The sequence below is a fragment of the Protopterus annectens genome, chromosome 9.part0 (genome assembly GCF_019279795.1).
Source record: "Protopterus annectens isolate FY-2018-M chromosome 9.part0, PAN1.0, whole genome shotgun sequence".
NCBI classification, from domain to species: domain Eukaryota; kingdom Metazoa; phylum Chordata; order Ceratodontiformes; family Protopteridae; genus Protopterus; species Protopterus annectens.
The window spans coordinates 1,185,893,258-1,185,916,102 of NC_056743.1; the positions used below are offsets into that span (position 1 = coordinate 1,185,893,258).

Below are 22,845 nucleotides of genomic sequence, written 5' to 3' on the forward strand. Positions count from 1 at the left end.
GGGGATAAGATCACATTCCACCAGGGCTGCATCTACCTCTGTGGCTTTTCTCAGAGGAGTCCCTACCAGGGACATCCTAGAAGCTGCTTTCTGGAGCTCTGTACATACCTTCACCAAGCATTACCACATGCCTATCTTTTCTAAATCCAGAGATGGATTTGCCACTGCAGTCTTGCAGGGCTTAATAGCTGGCCCTAATGCTCTTTAACTTCCTCCTCCTTTCTTTCACTTTGAGAATCAACCCAAATGTGATGACTGCAGCAGTGAAACACGAAGAACATAGTACAGTTGTGTACACTTACCATAAATGTAGATGTTTGAGTGTATTCACTGTTGCAGTCCTGATTACCCTCCCTCCAGCCCCTTGATGTCTCTTGGCTCTACCTTTCCTTCTTTGATGTATTTAATTTTTCTAGTGTATTTACTTTTTTGTTGGAGGTATAACATAACATATAATTGCTTCCCATTGTGGGGGCACCTGACATCTGGGGCAAGAAAAACTGATGTAATGGCTTCGGCTGCATGTTTTATACCCCCTGATGACCTGACGTCATGGAAGAAGAGACCGCATCCAATGCCGGAATCCAAGATTCTGGTATTCAGGCCAGCTGAGGGCTACCTGCAGGCAGATAACCAAAATGTAATGACTGCAACAGTGAATACACTCGAACATCTACATTTTTGGTAAGTGTACACAAATGTACTTTATGGATTACCCACAAAGTGAAGGATTAAGTGTAGAAAATCTAATTCTGATAAAATCACAGCAAGATAGAGCAATGGATCCCCATATTAAGGAGAAGTCAGTGGAGGGGGATACTGATCAATTGCCATATGAAGATAATTTGGAGTGTTCCATGGGAAACCAGTAGAAAAGTCCTCAGTTTAGAAGAAAATGATCTAAGAGAAGAGTTGCTTGATTTTAATAGAGATGGACAGACATGTTAAGATCAATGAAAGAAATCTACTTCAGAATGTCAATGTAACCCAAAAAGTTAGAAATCCAGTAAAACAAAGGAACACTGTAATTAGGACTGTTCACAGAGATTCATGTGATTTAACAGACATAAACAGGATATATTACTATGCAGCTACATTAATAACAGGTAAGGCTGCCACAAAAACACAAGGTAGAAGGGGAAGGAAAGGGAGAAATCAAATGCCATCATGGAAGTGTCAAATAGAGAAAACTAAAACAATTAAGAAATGCCACTGTTAGAAGAGTATAGAAGAAGGAACAGATCAATACAAATACTCCAAGATGGACGTGCTAAAAGCAATGCATAGTATCAGAATAGATCAGGATCTACTGTGCACTATTGAAAATAATAAACTGAAAATATCAGCACAGGCAGAAAAACTCAAAATATGCAGATAAATATAAAGGAAAAGTACAAAATAAACAATTTATTGATGACCTCAAAAAAGTATTATAGATAATTAGGAAAACCCAGGCAAAAAAATTGAAACATCACCAAAAAAAAAAAAAACAAAGAAGAAACCAATATATTTTTGAGAAATATCTATGAAGATCCTGTGGAACATAAGAATGTTGAATGGATAGAAGAAGTAAAAAAAGAATAAGAAGTTCAAATGTACAGGATATGAAATAGGATGAAGTAACGGCCAGAGAGATTGAAATAAAGTGTCCATATGCAGTACCTAACTTGTGGCTAAACGTATTAATGTCCTTACATGTAGATTTGGCCATAAGTAAGAACTATTTATATGTGCATCCCAAACAAGCACCAATCTGGTTAACAACAGGAAAAACAGTACTCCTACTTAAGAGCGAATCTGCAGGCTATCCTAAAAACTATAGACCATTAACTTGCCTTCCGAATACGTATTAACTAACACTGGAATTGATGCCGACAAAGTTTATAGTCATTTGGAACAAAACTCAGTCATGGCAATAGAACAAAAGGGTAACAAAAAGTCATGGAACAAAAGATCATTTGTTGTTAAATAGTCATTATGGAGAACTGTAAAACGGGGAAGAATCTAAGTATGGCATGGATAGACTAAAAAAGCATTTGACTGTATTCCACATTCATTCATTAGAGTGCTTAAAAATGTATAAGATACACCCCACACTCATCAATTGCATTACAGCAACCATGAAACTACGGCAATCCACTTTGCAGTTAAGCCATGATAAAGGACAAATTATTATTCCAGGGATAAAAATTCAAAGGGGGGTTATTGCAGGGTGACTGTCACCTCTGCACGTTTGTCTTGCCTTAACCCATTAAACTGTCTACTTAACAGATTAGTCATGGCTGTAATTTGGCTCCCAGAAAAACAACAAAGTGTAAAGACTTCTCATCTTCTTTTTGTGGATGTTTTAAAACTGCATTGTTCATCAGATGAGGAACTAAAAGCACAACTGCAAATGGTCAAAACTTTTTCAGATGATGTAATAATGTCATTTGGTCTTGATACATGTGCAAAAACAACCTTTAAAGCAGGAAAACTGTAGCACCAAGAAAACATCAGCCTGGAGCAGGAATGTGATATAAAACAGATTGAGCAAGAGGGAGTGTATAAATATTTGAGAATTGATGAAGGATCAATAATAAAACATGAACAAATGCGAATAAAACTTAGGAATATAGTAGAAGACTAAAATTAATACTGAAAACAGCACTGACATCTAGGAAGAAAATCCAGGCTATAAACCAATTTGTTCTTCCTGTCCTAACTTACAGTTTTGGAGTGATTGACTAGCCCCAAAAGGTGTTTGATCGGTTGGACAAGAAAACATGAAGGATGCTTCACGCTTATCAAATGATTTATAAAAATCATTGTATACCAAGACTGTCTATTCCCCATTCTGAAGGAGGTATGGGCCTCCTCAAAATTGATTTTTTATAGATCTGCAATTGTAGGACTGCATTACATATCTGCTGACCTCACAAGACCCAAACGTAGTAAAAGTTTTAAAACATGATGAGAATAAGTCTAAGATGACTTCCCTGCTTAGTTTAGCAGAAGCATATCAGTGTCAATCAGGAATGAAAATCAAGCCAGAAGTAGATAAAAATCAGGCAGCAACTGAATGCAAAAAAACCCAAAAGAAAGTATATAAGGTGAAGGGATCAGATGAGAAGGCAAGAAATGTAGAAAATGCATAAATGTAGTTGCAAGTACAGAAAACTCTTGGAACCTCATGTTGATAAGGATCGAACGCAGGAATGATGAGAGGTGAATTTAAACCAAAAGATGAAAGGTTAATATTGGCGGCCCAAGACAGTGGACTTCATAGGCATTGGTTTACAAAGTCCATTGAACAGGTGGGAGAAAGACAAATGTAGGTTTTGTAAAACAGAATTGGAAATAGTTGCACATCTTGTTCCTGGTTGTGATATACTAATGGCAGAAGGGCTGTATACTGCAAGGCATAATAATGTGGCGTGACTGTTACATTGGAGATTGTGCAAATATAATACTGAATTAGCTGGAAAACATTGGAAATTTGCCACAAAGCATTATAGAAAATGAAGTTTATATCACATGAGATCACCCATTACCAACAGTCCAAAAATAGATGCAAGAAAACCAGATATAGTAGTGCATGAACGGAAGACAAAAGTAGCATTGATTATTGAAACTGCTACACCTAGTGACTGTAGTGTCTTACTTAGAGAGAGACAGTTATCAAATACGATTGTTCCAATAGTAGTAGGAGCAATCTGACATATAAAAAAAGTATTTACAATCATACTTAGATATGTTTCTGATACATATAACTCCATATGAATTGCAGAAGGAGTCATTACTGGGCAGATTGTGGGTACTCAGAAGAGCACTTCTGGCTAACATCAAAGATCGAAATAATACTCGTTTCATGAACTTTAATCATTCTTTGACTTAGGAATGGGATCCATTCTTGTCATGGTAGTAGAAACCCAAAAGACTTGGAGAAATTAATAGAAGATGTCTTTGATGCCGCCTTACACCAGCATAACACATTTTTGATAACATCTTCTTTCCATTTTCAGTTGAGAATGCAACTTTCTAAATGGGTTTCAGGTGCAGCTGTTAGAAACATCTCATCTGTTGGACAAAGCGAAAGATCCTCTTCTTAGATGTGACTCTATATAAAGTGTTCCTGGCATGTTTATGTTCTCAGTCAAAAAAAGAATCCCCTTCTTTTGCTATCCAGAGGACATTTTAATTGTTTTCCAGGCTGCACCCTTTATAATAGGGTATATACAACCCCATTAACATGTTGCTGTTCTGCTTCCAGTCAAACAGGGCAATCCATATCACTTTCCTATCTTTCATCTATTTATTGCTCTGTAACTCTGGTCTTGTCATTTACATACATGATTATCGTCTTTTATATTCTCTCTGTCCTCTGTTAACTTTTTGGTCTTGTACATGGATATCCATATCATGGAGCTATGCATATTTTGTTTCAGTGATTACCACAATATCAAAGCATCCTCTAAGAAATAAGGGCCACCATTTCAAGTAGCATGTAGCATAAGCTTCAGGTGCTGCCATCTCTCTCTCTCTTTTTTTTTTTTTTTAATTGCCCAGTACCTGTGTGGACAACCTTTCTTTGCATTTAGTACTGATGTTATTGTATTTTATGGTCTTAGTGTTTAGTATAATTTAGCCACGGTGGTGCAGCAGTAGCATTGTTGCCTCACACAAGAGGTTCTCCCGTTCGATTCTCGGCTGGAGCACCTTCTGTGTGGAGTCTGCATGTCCTCCCTGTGGTTGAGTGGCGTCCGAAAGACATGCATGAATGGGCGTGCCTTCGTTAAAGGTTGGGCATCGGGCTGGCACCTCGGCACCGTAAAAACCTACTGCCAATCATTAGCAGACTGGAGTTCCGCTGTGGCAACCCCTAACCGGGAAAAGCCGAAAGAAGAACAAACAAGTGTTTAGCATAATTTAGTGGGGAAGTGGCTAGAATTTCTTCTTTTTTATTGTCTCACTCCATTTGTCACTAAGTACTTGCAAACTAAGCGTTTAAACCCATCATCTAAGAACTTGATTTCCTCCTTCCAAATGGGCATTTTGTGCTCATGGAAGCCATTGACCGAAGTTGTGCACCTGTGATTTAGTCCCATTGCAGATGCAGCAGCACCTCTAAACATTGCCATGCATGGTTCTGATTTAAAGTCCTTTCCAGTTCCACAGACTCTTATTGTACTACTTCTCCGAGTTGGTTCATTTGTTATTCAGCTTCCCAGTACATGCAGTCCATTCTGTGATTCTGACATTTGGGTCTTGTGGTGCCAGCTAGATACCTTACTTCCTTCTTGGCAACATTCTGCAGTTGTACCATCCTGCTTGTGAAGTCCTGACCCAGAATTATTTCCTTCCCTTGTAAATCCACCCTACTTCCATTACTGACTGTAGAAGTTCCCACCATTCTGCTTAGAATCCTTATGGGTGTCCAGATACCGTGATCAGAATCCACCAAAACAGTGTGTAGTTTGTGAATAGGTGCATCTGGAGCAATACGTCTGTTTTCCCACTGTCAACCTTCTGATTTATTCTGCTAGAGATACTTCCTGATATTAGTCAAATTGTGATGGTGGTGGTGATGGTCTCTGGGTGGTAGATAAGTTCCTCAAAGTTGTGGCTAAGTCAGTCTTTTTTGATCAGCTTTTTATAACTCCCTGTAACAAGATATCTGTAGATGGAGTAGGACCATGTCTTGAAGAGCATTTCCTGATCCAGTCAGTGTACCATGTTACTTGCATTGTACATATTTATTGTGGAGTTTGACATAAAATCATGCTTCTAACCAGAGATACAGACATGCATCTCAGCACTGTAGGCTTTTGGGGCACTTAGCACTGCATGCCTAATAGTTATGGGGGAATTTATAATATCTTTGTGTTGAGATGAAAACACCAGTATTACACCTTAATGAGTGGCTACAGGTGTTTGGAAGTCCCAACCTTCTGGCATCTTGGAAGATACATGACGTTTGTCAGACATGCAGAATGTTTATAGGGTCATAAGTTCATAGGTATGTAGTAGGCTAGCTGCCCTTGCAGGCAGTTTTTAGCCTAGATAGTTTCCCTTTATTGTGCCCGAAGTAACCTATTCCATTTGGTTAGAGATTGGCCTTACACATCCCATAGTCAATTATATATTACCCCTAATGAGAATAACTGGGATCATATCATTGATAATTTGAGGGTACCCATGCATCGGGATAACAGTTTAGGAGCTGCAGCTGTCCATTTGTAGTACAGAGGGCAGTCCTGGGGTAAATTTTCTGTTTCCCATCTGTTGATCTGAGTTCACTTGAAAATGGACAATGATTAACTTTGTTGTATGTGGATGGGGACGCAGTTCCATAGTACCGGTATTCTCTGTGAAATATTCTTGCACCTCCAGACTGTTCTGTTGATGTTGCAGGAGAGGTTTGCATCCCTAGACAAAGTATTTCTGATGCCATTTGATTTGCTGGTGTGCAGTAAACCTATTACACCCATTAATAATGGGTCAGAGGATGCCTTGTATGCCAGACACAGGTCACCTCTTAGCGGTTTGTAGGATACAGAGTATAGTGACAAGCCTTTGCATCAGTCCATGTAGGAAATGTTGTTTAGGCCTGTATCCGTTTAGTTAGGTATCTCTGTGGGTGTTCTAGCTGTTGTATGCATCCAGACAGATACTTGCCAAAGGGTACATTATATTCAATGACAACATCAAGCATTATTTGCATTTTTTTTCTCTTTTCTCTTTTGTTTTCTTATTTTTATTTGCCCATTCATCGTATTTATCTGTTTTGATTCTGTTGTTTCTTATTTATTTATTTATTTAACATTTGTTGACCGGGAATGTCCGACTAGGTTCCACAGAGCCTGTTTTCAGCGGAGGCCCGGGGAGAAATGCTTAGTATCTATTTCTTCCTTTTCTCCTTTTGGCTTGGGTTAATACATTAAAAGTATCACTAACTTATGTTTCTCCAGCACTTATTCTTTGTGTGACTGTTTTCTCTCCTGCCACTATAATCATGCTTTCCTTTTCCATTTATAAATCTAAATCACTCTTCTGTAACAGTATTGATTTTATTTGTTTTTATTATGTTTGCCTTTGATTACCAGAAAAGTTCAGCTGGGTAAAGCCCCTTTACAGAGGATGCCCAGAGCGGAAAAACTCCACATTACATGTATTTACTCAGGCAATTCATGAACCAACAGTACAAAATATACTATATAACACTGTGTGTGTGTGTGTGTGTGTGTGTGTGTGTGTGTGTGTGTGTGTGTGTGTGTGTGTGTGTGTGTGTGTAATGAAGTTGTACATTACACAGACAGTTGATGAGGCATATGCATATTTTATCCGAATATTTATTTACTTGAGACTTGTAAACAGGAGACAAAGGTGTGAGGGTTTTTATGATAATGATTTGATTTGGCTGCATAAGGAGAGAATTTGGTAATGGTATTGTTACAGGTGAGGACTATTTTGTTAAGAGGTGCTGTCTGGGTCCTATCTAATCAAGGGTGGTTGGACTAGAGCTCAGAGAGAGGGTCCTTATCAGCTAGTTTGAGTTATAAGGGTTATTTCTTGTTTTATTTAAGCCCCACATTTGTGCTTGTTTGCTTGTAGCACAACATCGTGCAATGCTGCATAGTGGTGGTTATCATTGGTAGTTATAGGCACAAAAGTTTTGCTTGTTAAATTTTCCCTTAGCACTTTGCTTGTGGTCCTCCAGAGGTTTTTCGTGGCCCTGCTCTACTGTCGGGAGGAACACTAAGCCTAGCCTCAGAGGTACCAGCACATCTCTCACCCACTAGCCATTCCTAAGTGCGACCTCTTTTCCTGACCTTATATATTTGCCTAACACTATGGACAAACAATTTCCCACAGTTTCTCCAACCAACTTGGTCAACATGGGCATCCTGAGGCCGTGCAACTGCCTTATGTTTATGGAAAACCCTTTACTTGTAGTCCACACAAACTCAGCAAATAAGAAATGCAACCTATTTCAAGAACCTTGAACCCATGCTCTGTCACACACCATTCAGTACATATGTCAATGAGTGGGTTGTCAGCATGCACACCTCACCTCCTACTCCACCCAAACCCACATCACACATATCTACACATGTGAAGGCCCTCACCAGAAATATACCTAAACACCAGAGACCTCCCAAACACAAGCATGCTACACATAATACTTCCTGTGCAGAACACAATGCACATAATAGCTCATGCACCAGTGTCTCACCTGTCAAGCCCTTAAGGCAAACCACAAAGCCAAACATATTTAGTCATAGGTGATTCCATCGTGAGACACACAGATGTCCCTCTCGCCAGGCTGGATAAGGAAAAGGTCATGGTCAGCTGTGTATCAGGGGTCAGGATATGCCATATCACACGTGTACTCAAGTCTCTCAACAACAGATACTGTTATGACTCCATCATAGTCCATGTTGGTGTCAACGACTTGAGATGCAAATCTCAGGACTATGTGAAGAGAGATATGACTGAGCTCTCAGACTGTGTGTCTCGGGCAGGTATGTCCCTAGCCTTAAACAGCATTTTACCGTCTCCTAGGATGATGCCTCAATACAAATAGAAAATTATTGACTTCAGTAATTGGCTTAGCTTCTGGTGCCATTCCAAGGGGATACATTATCTGTCAGCCTGGGCTGACATGATCAACAGACCTCGATGCTTTGCCAGGGATAGTCTTTATCTGTCACCCCTGGAATTTTGGCTACTGGCTAAGGCACTTACCACCCTGATAGTGCCTTTTTTAGGCAGTGTCTCAAGGACAAAATTCCCTATGTAAAAACACCATCTAAAAACGACCTCAAGGTCATGCTGCTAAACTCTAGGAGTCTTAACATGAAACTGCACTCACTGGAAGCAGTCCTTACTTTGGAAGACGCAGATATTTGTGCAGTCATGGAGACCTAGTTCAAGGTTGTGGAGAGCACGCCAGCAATACCAGGTTACACCTCCTTCCACACATTCAGACCACAAACTGAAGGCATGAAAACTAAAGGAGGCAGTGTATCAATGTTCATTAAAGATAAATACACCTCCAGACTGGTTAGTCAGCATGATTTCCTAGAGATACTTCAGGTGCAATTATCTGTTGGTAGGACATCCTGGATCTGGTGCTTACCAATATGGGGGACCACTGTAGCACCCACACTGTGAAGTCTTCCCTGGTGAGATCTGACCACAGATCTGTCTCATTTGAATTAACTATCTCACCTGCCCCCACACCCACCAGCAGCAACTAAACTAAAAACTTTTTCAAAGCAGATTATAACCTCTTACAGGATGGTGCCCTCCCCCCCAGATGGAACTGGCAACTATGCCTAGTTCTACACCAGTGCTTTATACAAACAACTGTAGAACTGCATTGACTCCGCCATATGTGTTGGAACCAAAACAAGCTCCTCAAGGAAGAGCAAACCTGCCTGGTGGACAACTGCCATTAACAGGCTTTACAATAAGAGGAATAAATTGCTATCTAACAGTAAGAGGGAGCAAGCCCTAAACTGGAAACACTCCCTCCTCAATTTAAACAAGCAAATAAGACTTCTTGTGAAGGCCTCCAAAGCAAACTAACAAATCCAAATTAGCTTTGTTAACTAAAGACATTATTTAGTTACATCTGTAACCTAAAAGGAAAGGTCTGGATATGTGCCAAACTGGTAGTTAATGATACCACATATACTGAGCCTGTGGGCATAGATAACCTGTTGGCTGACAGGTTCTGTAAAAACTTCACTCCCCTGTCCATGCCACACATATACCCCATGACATCCCTACCACCTGTTCCCCTGCCTTGTATCTCTAAAAAGCAGGTCGTAAATGCCCTCTCTAAGGCCAAAAACACAGTGTCTATAGGATGTGATAACATCCTAGGCTGTGTCCTACATGAGCTCCAACAAGAATTAGCAACACCATTGTGTACTCTCTTCAGTCATAGTCTAAGCACCAGCTTCATCCCAGTTGAATGGAAAACGGCCACCATTATTCCCTTGCACAAAGGTGGTGCTTCCACTGACCCTGGGAACTATAGACCTATTAGCCTGACTAGCTTTATCTGCAAGGCTATGGAGCAAATCATCATGAGCATTATCAACAAAGATATAGATAATGTCCAAATACTTGACCCTACTCTGTTTGGATTTGTCAAAGGGAGATCATATCTATTAAACAGTGTGGACTTCTTCAAGACAGTCACCAAGGTCCTGGGTGAGGGGAAATCTGTGCATACAGCCTGCGTAGACTTAACCAAGGCATTTGACACTATCCCCCACCTCAGGCATCATTGACAAACTCACCCAGCTAGGTATCAACCCTTATATCATTAGGTGGGTTGCTGACTGGCTCACTGATAGAACCCATGTAGTTAGAATAGGGGAACCCACCTCCAGCAGCAGACCTTTAACCAGTGGTATTCCACAGGGATTAGTCCTGGGACCTTTACTGTTTGGGATCTATTTCTCTGAAGTACAAACTAAAGGTCTGCGGCTGACAAAGTTTGCTGATGACTGCAGTCTGGGAGCGGTCATAGAATCTCCAAATGATGTCAACATCCTACAAGAGGGTCTTACAAAAACAAATGACTGGTGCCAAAGTCATGGCCTTAAACTCAACGCAAAAAATGTATCATCCCTTTCGTTGAGTACAGTGCCCCTTTTGGTATGTACCTTTCCAAGCACCTACAGCAATTGGAGAGACCACAAAGGTTCCTCACAGGGAAAATTCAAGGTATTCAGCATCTGTCCTATGTGGATCATCTGAAATCACTGTCACTTTATTCTGTTTCATACAGACTACTCAGAGGCAGTCTCTGCCTTGCATATCAGGCAATCTCTGACCCTGCTTTATTGGAAATGCTGCATCTCCGTAAGTCAAACACTACATGGGTTACTTGCTCTAAAGACCGTAACCTGGTATGTGGCATTAATAGAACCTACCGGAGGGACAGATTTGTCTCCCAGAGGTTATCACACCTTTGGAACAGGCTCCCACGTCATGTCAAGTAAAGCACCTCATTGGCCCTCTTCAAATGCAGTCTGGATGATTGGATGGGTAACCATAAATTCACCCTGCATGTTCCATCTGTGTTCCTCTTGGACAGGAACATTAGGTGCTGATCGTAGAAATAAGAGTAGTTCATGGCTAGGCTTTTAAGGGCCCTAGGGCCATTAGCGTAATAACTTCCTATGATATGAATCCCCTGGGATTTTAAAGTATTCATGAGATAAGATTAGAATAAAATGGATGCTTAGTAATGGAGGTAGGACTGTTGCATTGGCATAGATGCTTATTGTTTCTGATGGTTGTTCTGAGAGAGTTCCACAGTTTAGCAACATATAAAGGCTATAGGCAGTCACCGTTATGAGTTTTAGATTATTTTAATAAACCTAATTGTTGCGTCACTGAATGCAGTTCTCTGCAGGGTGAGTACCAGTTTAATAACTGGCTGGTGGCAGAGCATCTCTCTGAGCTGTACTGGATGTTGTTCTCAGTCTTAATGTGAGTGTAGGCTAATACCTTAGGTAGCTTCAACCAGTTAAGGGACTGAAATGCAAGGCAGTGATACTATACTCTACATTTACTTTCTGTTTTTCTTTTTTATGTTAATTTCCATCTCTTCCCTTGTGGTACAACTTACCTGAGAGTGGCCCTACATGTTTACATTTGTAGCAGTACAGTAAACAATTTAGTTTTTGTTAAGCCCCCTGTTCCTCCCACACTTTGTATATTTCTTTGGGTATTCTTTACCCAAATGGCTAATTTCTTCACAAAAAAATGATATCCCCTTGGTTGACCAACATAATACACAGTGCTATCATATTATTTAATGTGCAAAACAATTGACACATGCATGATGTAGCCATTTTTTCTTTATATTCCACCAGGCATTCTCATCTACCAGTCCACATTCCCATTGAATTTAGTGCCTTTTACAAACCCATTATTGTGTACATTGCTGCACAAGTTCCTTTTTCACTTCTACCCCATGAGCAGTGCTAGTTCTGATTATGAATAAATGATTTCTCTTATTTAATACCAGTTCACAAAGTCATGATGTACCATTCATGGCTTTTTGTCAGACTTACTGACAGTACTTTCCAGTGCACTGTATTCTTTAAAAGTCCCACCAAAACCAGCCTCATGGCCAGAATGAGTCTTCATGATTCCAAAAGCTTCACTTCTGCTCCTAATCTCTAACTTGTTCTCTTACGAGTTGCAGCTGACTCCTCTAGTGACTCTGCAGATGGCCATTGCTATCCACGGAGATGTACTACTGCTGTATAACTCCTCTGTCTTGCTTCTTGCAGCATATTACATCTGGAAACTCTGTCATTATGATGAGATGTTTTTGCTTCAGTCTTCAAAATGAAGTCCTTTTGCTGAATGGAGGACTGTTTAGTTTATGACTACATCGCATCTTGTTCTCTTTCCTCACTCATATTGCTCCAAAGCGTAGCAGTAGCTCTCACCTTGCTTCAGTTCAGGCTCCTATTGTCAGTCTTTTTAATTGGGCCACATCTAATGCAGCACCACTCTCTTAGTCCTTTAATAAGTAAAGCTCAGTGGTTAATGTTACCATTCATTCAACAAGATCCATCACTTCCTTCTCTGTGTCATTTCCTGTCGCTTTTCCCGCCATCATTCCCTAGCAGAAATTACTGGCGATTCTCTGTTATGGCCTGTACATATGTTCCTAGTTAGTATGAATAGAAGCTTGAGTCTGTCCTGAAAATAAGCTATGCATAGTTGGCTACAATCAACAAAAGTAAGTAGGTGAGTAACTAAATAACTACATCTCTTCAAAGAACAACTTCCTATTTTGACTCCAAAGCTCAGTGTCTTGGAAATCACTTTCTTGCTTGTGTTTGAGTGAAGCATGTGATTGCTGAAAACTGCCATACACTGTTTTGGGGAGTTTCTCCCTTCACCATTCTTGTGCAGCTGTGGAAGTAGGTACATATAACCATGAGGAGTAAAAACTTGCACTGATTTGCCTCAGTACTTTATTTCTAATGGGCAGCATTAGAGGATTATGATTGAAGACATGCGACATGCTGCACGAGTGGTCAGGTTTCACTCACAAAGTAGAAATATGAATACTATTAATGATTTCAACAAAAGATTAGATTTTTTTGATAGGCAAATATTTTTTTTTCAGGAGTAGACTGTTATTGTTCATCCTTATTGCTTGTTATACCTACGATTTGTGTCACACTTATCAATTCAGATGACATAGGTTTTTGTTTTTGTGTGACCACTGTTTTCCAGAGATATTTTAGTATGTAATGTTCCTTGTATTTGACATTCTTTCCTTTAACATTCTATAATCAGTTTTTGAGAGTAACCTCATATTTTCTTATGTTCAATTGTCACTCAAACCCTGATGTTTGCTGTCTCTCTGACATGTTTCTGTTCATTTACAGATTCTGATCTTGTGTGGTGCTGCATATCGGCCCACTGAAGAGATTGATCTGCGCAGTATTGGCTGGGGAAACATTTTCCAGCTGCCCTTTAAGCACATGCGAGACTATCGCCTAAGGCATCTGGTCCCAATGTTCATCTATAGTGGTTTTGAGACTCTCTTTGCTTGCACAGGTTTTGCTTTGGTAAGTCTGTCTGACTTAAGATATGATTGGAATTGAATGTGGTTGTCTGAGTGAATTTCATCATAAAGTGACTGTGCTGGCCATCTTATTAAATGCTTCTGGCCAGTCCAGTGTGACAGTACTGTTTTAAAGCTATGATGTTTGGTTGCTGTATGTATGCATAGATTCACAAAGAGTTTGTATCAAGACAATGGTGATCAGAGTAGAAGTAACGGCCTGTAAATATATAGTTATGAACCAGCCTCAGTATTCCAATCTTACACAATAAACAGCAGCTTAACACTAAACTTGATTTATGAAGCAGTGTTTTGCTCTTGTTCTTTGTAAGTAGAATGTAAACAAAACAGTGAAAGTCCAAAAAATCACAAGGTAACACCACGGCTCTAAAAGTGAAAGAGTGAAAGTGTTAAAAAAATAAATAAAAAAAGGTACAAGGCATCTTAAGCAGATGATCTGTTGTCAGAGATGTACAAAAATAATAACATTAACTCATTACAGCTGAGTGCACCTCCAGGCATTTCTGCAGTTACTTCCTACTGCTCCTCTAGGCGCCAGATATTACTTGTTCATATTTGGATTAATAATTCCAAAACCATGCTACATACAACATATCAGAATATTTTATCTTTAAACATACATGATGACAAACACAATTGTACTGATATTTGACCTCTGTCAATGAGCATTTGTTAGTACTGTAAGGTGACAACTTCATTTTTTAAGGCTCAAGCCACACCCACTGGGAGTTAATGGTACACACACAAAAGAGCTGTACTGGAGGGAATGAGTCAAACAAGTGCAATGTTAGGTAAATGATCTACTGACAGACTTATGCAAACAAGTTAGTGATCAGGTGCCCTGATTGGCTGACTTAAACATACCAAATGGTCTGTAATGAAGGGAGACTTTTCTCATCCTGGAAGCTGTCAGTAAGTGGAAGTTATTTCATACAGATCCATATTGCTACTAAACCTGAATTATATGATATCTATGACCATGTGTTTCCCCATCTAATATGTCTCAGCTACTGCAGTTTCATTATTGACAGTCAGACCTATGGTAACATCAAGAAAGATATTGAGCCTTGCCAGTGTCCTTAGCAGATTTCTTCTACTGCTTACCTTAGATGCAGACAATTCTTTCAACAGATTCCACTGGGTAAACCTGTTTCAGACCCTTAAGAGGTTTGTCTTTCCTGATAAGATTATGTTAATGATATCCACTGGATGCATGAGGGAGTCTTAAGCACCTTAAACTAAGAAGTCCCACATTTCTGGAAGAATGAACCTTAAAACAATATCTGGTGCCTGTCATATTTCTCCACTCTACCCTGCACAATAATTTGAAGCACAAGCCATCTAGGAAAATCCAGAAATCTGTGATGACATCAGTGAGACTTTTGTAAGTTGGACCATTTTACAGGTTACCTCTTTTTCATAATGATCACTAGGCTGTCGACCCAGAGGTCATTTTAAACCTAGCTGTTTCATCCCAATGTAATACCTTTGAAATGCTAGTCGATACCCAAGATTGCATTTAATGATGACTGCCCATGTCCAGAAGGATTGTGGGCTCTATCACCAGTAAGAATTTATGGTGCCCCATCCACTCATAGAGGTCCTCTGTTTCACATGAATTGGTAGCCTGTTCCAAAGAAGCGGAATTCGCTGGGAGATAAATCCATCCCTCCCGCATGTCCTATTTAAATCGCAGACCATATTTGGGTCCCTGGAACAGGTAGCCCTAGTCCTGTTTGATTTGCGAATATGCAGCGAGTTCATTAAGTTTGGGTTTTGGATTGCTGTGTAGGCCAGGCATAAGTCTCACCTAAGAAGTCTATATGATACAGAGTATAGTGACAGGGACTTCCGTCAGTCTGTGTACAGCACATGCTGGAACCCCTTGATCTTCCTTGTTAGAAACCTCTATGGTCTCTCAAATTGCTGTAGGTGCTTAGTACAGTAAATACCAAATAAGACGTTATACTCAATTATAGGCAGGATAAGTGCCAAGTACAGGGAGGTTCTAACTTCATCTGCTCTTGAGACAATCCCTTTACTAATCAAGTGTGCTACTTATAAAGTTTTTCTTACTACAGTAGACACATGGTGGTCAAAGTTAAGGCCTCAGTCAACTTGTGATCCCAGGTCCCTTACCACTTAGGTTCATAGGTAGGTACTAGGCTATCTGCCCAAAGGCATTTATAAGCCTAGCCGGAATGTGTTTGCTTTTGCCGCCCCCTTAGATTAGTTCCCTGTGCCTCTGTCCAGCAGAGCCATTGAAGTAATCCCTGGGGTAAACTTTCTGTTTCCCATCCACTCATCAAGGTTTCTCTTGAAGAGGGTTAGTGAGGAGCTCTGCCTAATGTAGATTGGAATCTTGTTCCAAAGCATGGGAAGTCTCTGGCACAGGAATCTATCCCTCCAGCACATCCTATTTATTGTTGTGGTGAGGTTTAGATCCCTGGAACGTGTGGCTTGAGGGGAAATGGTTTTCTTTAGGTGGAGCATGTCCATCAATTCTGGGTTGGACATGGCCTTGTATGTCAGGCAGAGATCACCTCTGAGTAGGTGGTATGCAACTGAGTACAGCTGGAGTTTCTTCAGTCGAGCTGCATAGGGCATCTACTTGAGGCTGGTGATCCTCATGGTGATGTACTTCTGTGGTCTTTCCAGTTGTTGCAGGTGTCTTGTAAGGTACATCCCAAATGGGGCATTGTACTCTATGATGGGTCTTATGAGTGATGCATAGAGGGGCCCAATGACCTCTTTCGATCTGGATGCAAACCCTTTTGTGATTAGGTGGGCCACATAGAAGGATTTTCTAACCATTTTGGCAATGCGATTATCAAAGGAGAGGTTACTATCTACTTGGGTCCCCAGATCCCTTATTACGTCTTCTGTATTTAGGGAGCTACCATCTATGTGGTAGTTTGTGGGTACTTTGTTTTTTCCAAAGGGGATGACTATGCACTTTTTGGCATTTAGCTTGAGGCCATGGTTTTGACACCAGGTATCTGTCTCAGTGTGACCCTTTTGGAGGATATCTGTGTCAGCCAGAGAGTCAATTATAGCCCTTAGTTTGCAGTCGTCTGCGAACTTGCTCAGCCATAGTCCTCCTGTGCTTGCCTGTACCTCTGAGAAGTATATGCCAAACAGGAGGGGTCCTAGGACTGAGCCCTGGGGAACGCCACTTGTAACCAGTTTAGAGTCAGACATAGCTCCCGCAACTCTGACCATGTGGGGTTCTGTCCGTGAGCCAGTTGCCAACCCATCTCATGACATAGGGGTTTATGTTCAGGCTGGTGAGCTTGTCTATAATACCTGAGTGGGGAATGGTGTCAAAGGCCTTTGTGAGGTCTAGGTAGGCTGTGTGGACCACCTTTCCCTCGTCTATAGCCCTGGCAACTGTCTCAGAAAAGTCCACCAGGTTTAGGAGGCATGATCTGCCCTTAACAAAGCAGAACTGGGTAGGGACCAGTGTTTGGAGGTTCCCAATGTCTCTGTTAATGAGATCCATGATGATGCACTCCATAGCTTTGCAGACCAAGCTAGTCAGGCTTATAGGGCAATAGTTCCAGGGGTCCGTTGTGGCTCCACCTTTGTGAAGCAGAATAACTGTTGCTGTGCACCACTCTGTGGGCATGTAGCCTGTGGAGAGGCTGAGTTTAAACAGTGTGTTTAGGTGAGGGGTTAGTTCATCTTTGAGCTTGTGTAGGACGCAGCCTGGGACACCGTCCATTTCCATTGATGCTGTGTTTTTGGCTTTGGAGAGGGCTGTTTTAACCTGAGTGTCTGTGATTTCAGGGGCACTACATTCTTCTGGTATAGTTATGGGCCCTTTTGGGGGTGAAGTTTGCACTGAAACTGTCTGCCAGGATGTTGGCTATATCGGTCGGTTCAGTGTATTTTGTGCCATTCTGCACTAACTCCGAGCAGATCTGAGAATTGCCACTTAGATTTTTGACATAACTAAAGAATGCCTTGTGGTTATCTTTGGAGGCCATGGCAATTTATCTTTCGAAGCTAGCCTTGGATGATTTTATGAGGGATCGTAGTTTCATGCTGATACTGATCAGGGATGTCTTCCCTTCTTAGGATTTTACTCTTTTCTGTACTAGTTTCTTCCTTCTATTGTATAGCTTGTTTATGGCAGTGGTCTACCAGACTGGTTTCCTTTTCTTGGAGGAGTGAGTCTTGGTTTTGTTTGGGATAGCACAATCCATGCATTCTTGTAGGTGCCCGTAGAGTGCATTAGTAAAGGATTTTGGAGCTTGAACAGCATTATCCTGTAGCATGGGGGCTTTGAAACTTCCCACCTCGGTCTTAAGTAACGTGAAGTTTGCTTTTGAAAAGTTTTTCACAGTGGTTTCTTTGACTGGGGGTGGTGGTGGAATGTGGATATCCAGAGTGATTAGTTTATGGTCAGATCTAACCAGCGAGGGGTTGACCTCCGGTGTGGCACATCGGTCGACCATGTTGGTGATGACCAGGTCCAATATGTACCCACTTCATGGGTACTTAGGTGTTGTTGATTTGGTAGTGTGAGGGAACATTGTTTGTGCTGAAGAGAATGATGATGCATTTTTTTGCATTCAGTTTGAGACCATGACTAATACAGCAGTTGTTGGCCTGCATGAGACCCTCCTGGAGTATGCTGACATCATTTGTGGATTCAATGATTGCACCTAGTTTGTGGTCGTCTGCAGACTTGGTCAGTCACAACCCCTTAGTTTTGGCCTGAGCTTTGGAGAAGTATATGCCAAAGATTAAGGGGCCGACCACTGACCCCTGTGGCACCCCACTGGTAACCAGTCTGTTGGTTGATTTGGAGTCACCCACTTTGATAGTGTGTGTCTGTTTTTTGAGCCAGTTGGCAACCCATCTTACAACAAAGGGGTTTACATTCAGTTTAAGTTTATTGGTAATGTCTCAATGCAGGACTGTGTCAAAAGCCTTTGCCAGGTCGAGGTATGCTGAGTGCACAGATTTGCCCTCGACAGTGGCTTTGGTCACATTTTCAAAGAAATCCACCAGATTTAAAAGGTAGGAACTGCCCTCACGAAGCTGAATTGGGTAGGATCTAGGGTTTGAAAGTCACCTATATCTTTATTTATGAAATCCATATATGTTCCATGGCCTTACAGATGAGGCTGGTTAGGCTTAAGGGTCTACAGTTGCCTGGGTGTGTTGCTAGGCCACCTTTGTGGAGGGGAATAACTGTTGCTGTTCTCTGTTCTGCAGGAGCAAAGCCTGTGATTAGGCTGTGATTGAAAAGGATACTTAGTGGTGCTGCTGGAATGTTTTAGCCTGTTTAGAAGACAGCCTAGGATGTTGTCTGGTCCCATAGAGGCTGTGTTTTTTGCCTTGGGCAAGGCTTTGATGACGTGCTCTTCAGATATGTAGGGTGAGGGGGGAGTTTGTGAAAAGGTTTGTTGTAAGTTAGTAGGGTAAGGGAGTGAACTTTTTGCTAAACCTATCTACTCGCAGGTTTGCTACCTCTGTGGGGTCAGTGTGTGTGATACCACTGGCCACCAGTTCTGCACATGCTTGGGTCCTACCCTTTAGGTTACATATGTAGCTGTAAAAGACCTTATGGTTATCCTTGGCTGTACTTGCTAAGTTTCTCTCAAAGAAGCCCTTGGAAGATTTGACAAGTTGCCTTATTTGCCTGCTGAGGCTGAGCTCAGAGGATGCTTTTCCATTGTTGGAGCCTTGCCTTTGTTCACTTGGACAGCATTTTTTTGCATTTATTATAAAGTTTGTTGATGCTGGATGTCCACCATGGCAGCTTGCTTTTACTTGGGGCTCTGACTTTGATTCTTTCTGATATGGCTGAGTATATACATTTATGCAAATTATTGTACAGGGCTTTAGTGTACGCTTTGGTGTAGTTAGCACTTTCAGCTTGGGGTGGGTCTTGGAATGCATTTATCCCTTCATCTAGGAGAGTATAGTTTGCCTTGGTGAAGTTTTTGAGTCTTATTTCACCCTCTGTGAGTTCTAGTGTTAGTGCCGGCTCAAAGGTGACTGATTTGTGGTCAGTTTTAACTAATGAGGGTCCGACAGTTGCAGCAGTGCATCTATTTGACATGTTGGTGAGGAACAGATCCAGAATGTTTGTTTCCCTTGTTGGGGTATAGACAATTGTTCCATGGCATTTGAATTAGCAAAGTCAAGGAACTTTTTTGCGCTAGTGTGTTGGGACTAGCTTAGGTTTCCCAGTTGATGGTGGGATAATTGAAATCTCCCATAAACAGTGTGTCTGATAAAATTTGGATTTTCTCCAGTTTGGTTAAGTAGGCTTCATGGGTGTCGTGACCCATAGATGACTTACTGTAACCTGGACCTGGAGTAACTCCATGGAGTTGTCCAGTCTAACCAGATGGGAGGTGAATTTATCCATAATATAGCTTGAAATACCGCTTTTACATGTTCATTTTGCAGTCTAAAGGTATGGAAGGCATTGTAGCCTTGCAAGGCCGGGGTACTTTGAGGCCTTGAACCAAGATTCTGCACAGACATCTACATCTTCTAGTGATAGAAGACCTTCCAGGGAGTGCAGTTTTTGGTTTAAGCTCCCAGCATTTAGCAGCATGGCCCTTATTTTGTTCTGATTGGTTATTTTCATGTCACTAATGTTTGAGGCCTTGCCTAAAAAAGCCAGTGTGGGGGAGGCAAGAGCAGGTGCCAGGTGCAAACAGTCTCTGGCAAAGCAGCGAGGTATGTAGTCCATTGCTTCCCAAGCTGACAGGAACTGGATCCCCTTTGAATGACACCAAAAACTAAGCCAGTTATTGAAATCCATCATTTTTTTGTTTATACTGTGGCATCATTCTAGGTGAGGATATTATGCTACTCAGGGCTAGGGACATACCTGCCTGGGACACATACTCATGGAGCTCAACCATGTCTCTCTTCATGTACTCCAATGAGGTACTTCTCAGGTCATTCACATCAACATGAACTGTGACAGAGTCATAACAGTTCTTGTTGTTGAGAGACCTGAGTGCATGCATGATCTGATGAATCCTGGCACTGGACAGGCAGCTGACTGTGATCAAGAGCACCTGCGCATACGTGGATTTGTGTGTTTGATGCATACTATGTGTATGAGTAGTGGTACTATGAGCATATGTAGTGGTGGGTGAGCTGACACCATTCTTCACATTACTGTTTTGAGTGAGAGAGGCTTATCTGTGTACATGTGGCAATTGCTATACTGCCTCGAGATCCAAGTCAGCAAGGTTGGCAGGAGAAACAAGGGTAGTCCAACTGTCCATAATGCTAGGTAGAAGACTTTTGTCACTAAGATCGGCTATTCAGAATCGATCATGGAGGAGCTCAGTGGATGGATATTTTTGCCTGGGTTTTAGTGAAAATTTGCTGAATTTAACTGTCTGGCTTTGGTGCACAACTACGCAGCAGTGTGCGGTGCAGCGCAATGTGCAAATAAACAGAAACCTGGTTATGCACAGCTTAAATACCAGAAGCTAAAAACTTGAAAAAAACTTTAAAAAGATTCAAAAGGAACAATGGGGATGCTTATTCCAAGCCCTAGATCGGCCTCAATTTACCAAACAGGTGGTCCCAATCAGCATAATTCTCTCACAAAAGTGCAGAACGGCCCCTTCCATTCCAAGATGGCCTGGAAAATGTGCTGAGAACAAACAAACCATTACAAGCAGTTCCAGAAGCAGCAAGCATATATCTGGAATATGCTACAGCTACTAGCTACCCTAGTTTCAGTGGAAAACACTAGAGAATGTTTGAAACAGCAGAAAAATAGCAGTGCGATACTAAAAAAATGTTTAAAACAGCAGAAAATCAGCAAGGAGTCTCTAAAGAATGTTTTTAACAGTTAACATGTCAGTTATTTAAACACTGCTTGGTGGGAAAAGCAGAACAGATAGCTTAAAACAGTGAAAAATACCTGTAAATACACAGTGAAAAATACCTCTGAATTCTTAGTGTGAAACTAACAAGCTTTGTAAACAGTGAAAACAGCAATAAAACTTGATTTAACAGGCACAGTAAAGCAGACAATTGCAGTACAACAGTGTAGTTTAGTATGCAGTAAATAAATACAATAAAAGTAAGTGGCAGGCAATTAACATTGTGCAGTAAATAGTATTAATAAGCAAGAAAACAGATGACATATGTTTTTTGGAAGCTGAGAAGCCTCTAGCTGTCTGGTATCTCAGCTCAGAGATGTGGCTAGTAGCCCACCTCAGTTCACCTTGGTACAAACTCTAATAAGTTTACTTGTTCTTTGGGGAAATTATTATAACATTTGACTTTTCTCTTTACTCAATGAGCAGACAGAGGGAAAGATGTATCCTTTGGTCTTTAACTTAAACCCCAGTCACAAGACATCTTTATAGTGGCTGACTATCTGATTAGCTGTTTCACATAGTAAGTAAGCTGTACAGGACTGCCTGTTTAACAATCACTAAGGCCTTTACATTGCAGCTTTGTGAGGTACCAGCTTGGATTTGCATGCTGAAGGCTGCTAGCACTAGGTTTACATTGCCTTCTTCAGACTTTAAGTGCTGTACTATGGTTGAGGCATGAGTAATGCTGCTTAGACTGCATCTGATGTTCTCAGTTACAGTGAGCACCTATCTGGGATTTTGTGGATGCGTCTTATTACCTGTGGGCTGATAGGCTGATATATTGCTATACTGGATGCACTGTGACCAGTTACTTAGTGACTTCATTGCGTTCTGATGTCTTTACATCTTTTTAAAGGAAACTTTAGTTATCCCACTTCTCAGGAAACCATCGATGGATCCTAATTATTTTGGTCACTGCCACTGTATCTTCAACATTCTGTTTCTGGGTAAGGTGATCCAGAAAGTTGTCTATGCACAGCTCAAATACTAAACAGTTCATGGGCTCATGAGCTCTATTTCTTGTTTTTGCACTCCCAAAGTCACGAAGTCTGCCCTCATTAGAGTAGTTGTCAGGTCATCATGGCCAGAGGTCAACACTTTTATATTATGATGGTCCTGTCTGAATTCATGGTAGAGTTTACTGATCCTGGTATTCCATACAAACATTTACTTTCATATTGTTGTGTCTCCTCTTCTGTCTGGATTGATTTGCTTCTTACCTCTCTAGACATGATCAGAGGGTGGTTTCAGAGGTGGACACCTGTCATTCCTATCTGCTGGCATGTGAAGTACAGCAGTACTTGATATTAGGTCCACTTTTATTAATGGTGATAATGCTGCACCTTG

At 41.1% G+C, this 22,845-nt stretch overlaps 1 protein-coding gene across 1 annotated transcript in view; it reads left to right on the forward strand.

The window, feature by feature from the left end:
* Nucleotides 1–22,845, forward strand: part of UNC93B1 (unc-93 homolog B1, TLR signaling regulator) — a 374,232-nt gene that overhangs the window by 226,361 nt on the left and 125,026 nt on the right. Inside the window, exon 9 of the mRNA XM_044084084.1 lies at nt 13,422–13,604. Coding sequence (XP_043940019.1) covers nt 13,422–13,604 — 183 coding nt within the window. The remainder of the gene's footprint in view (nt 1–13,421; nt 13,605–22,845) is intronic.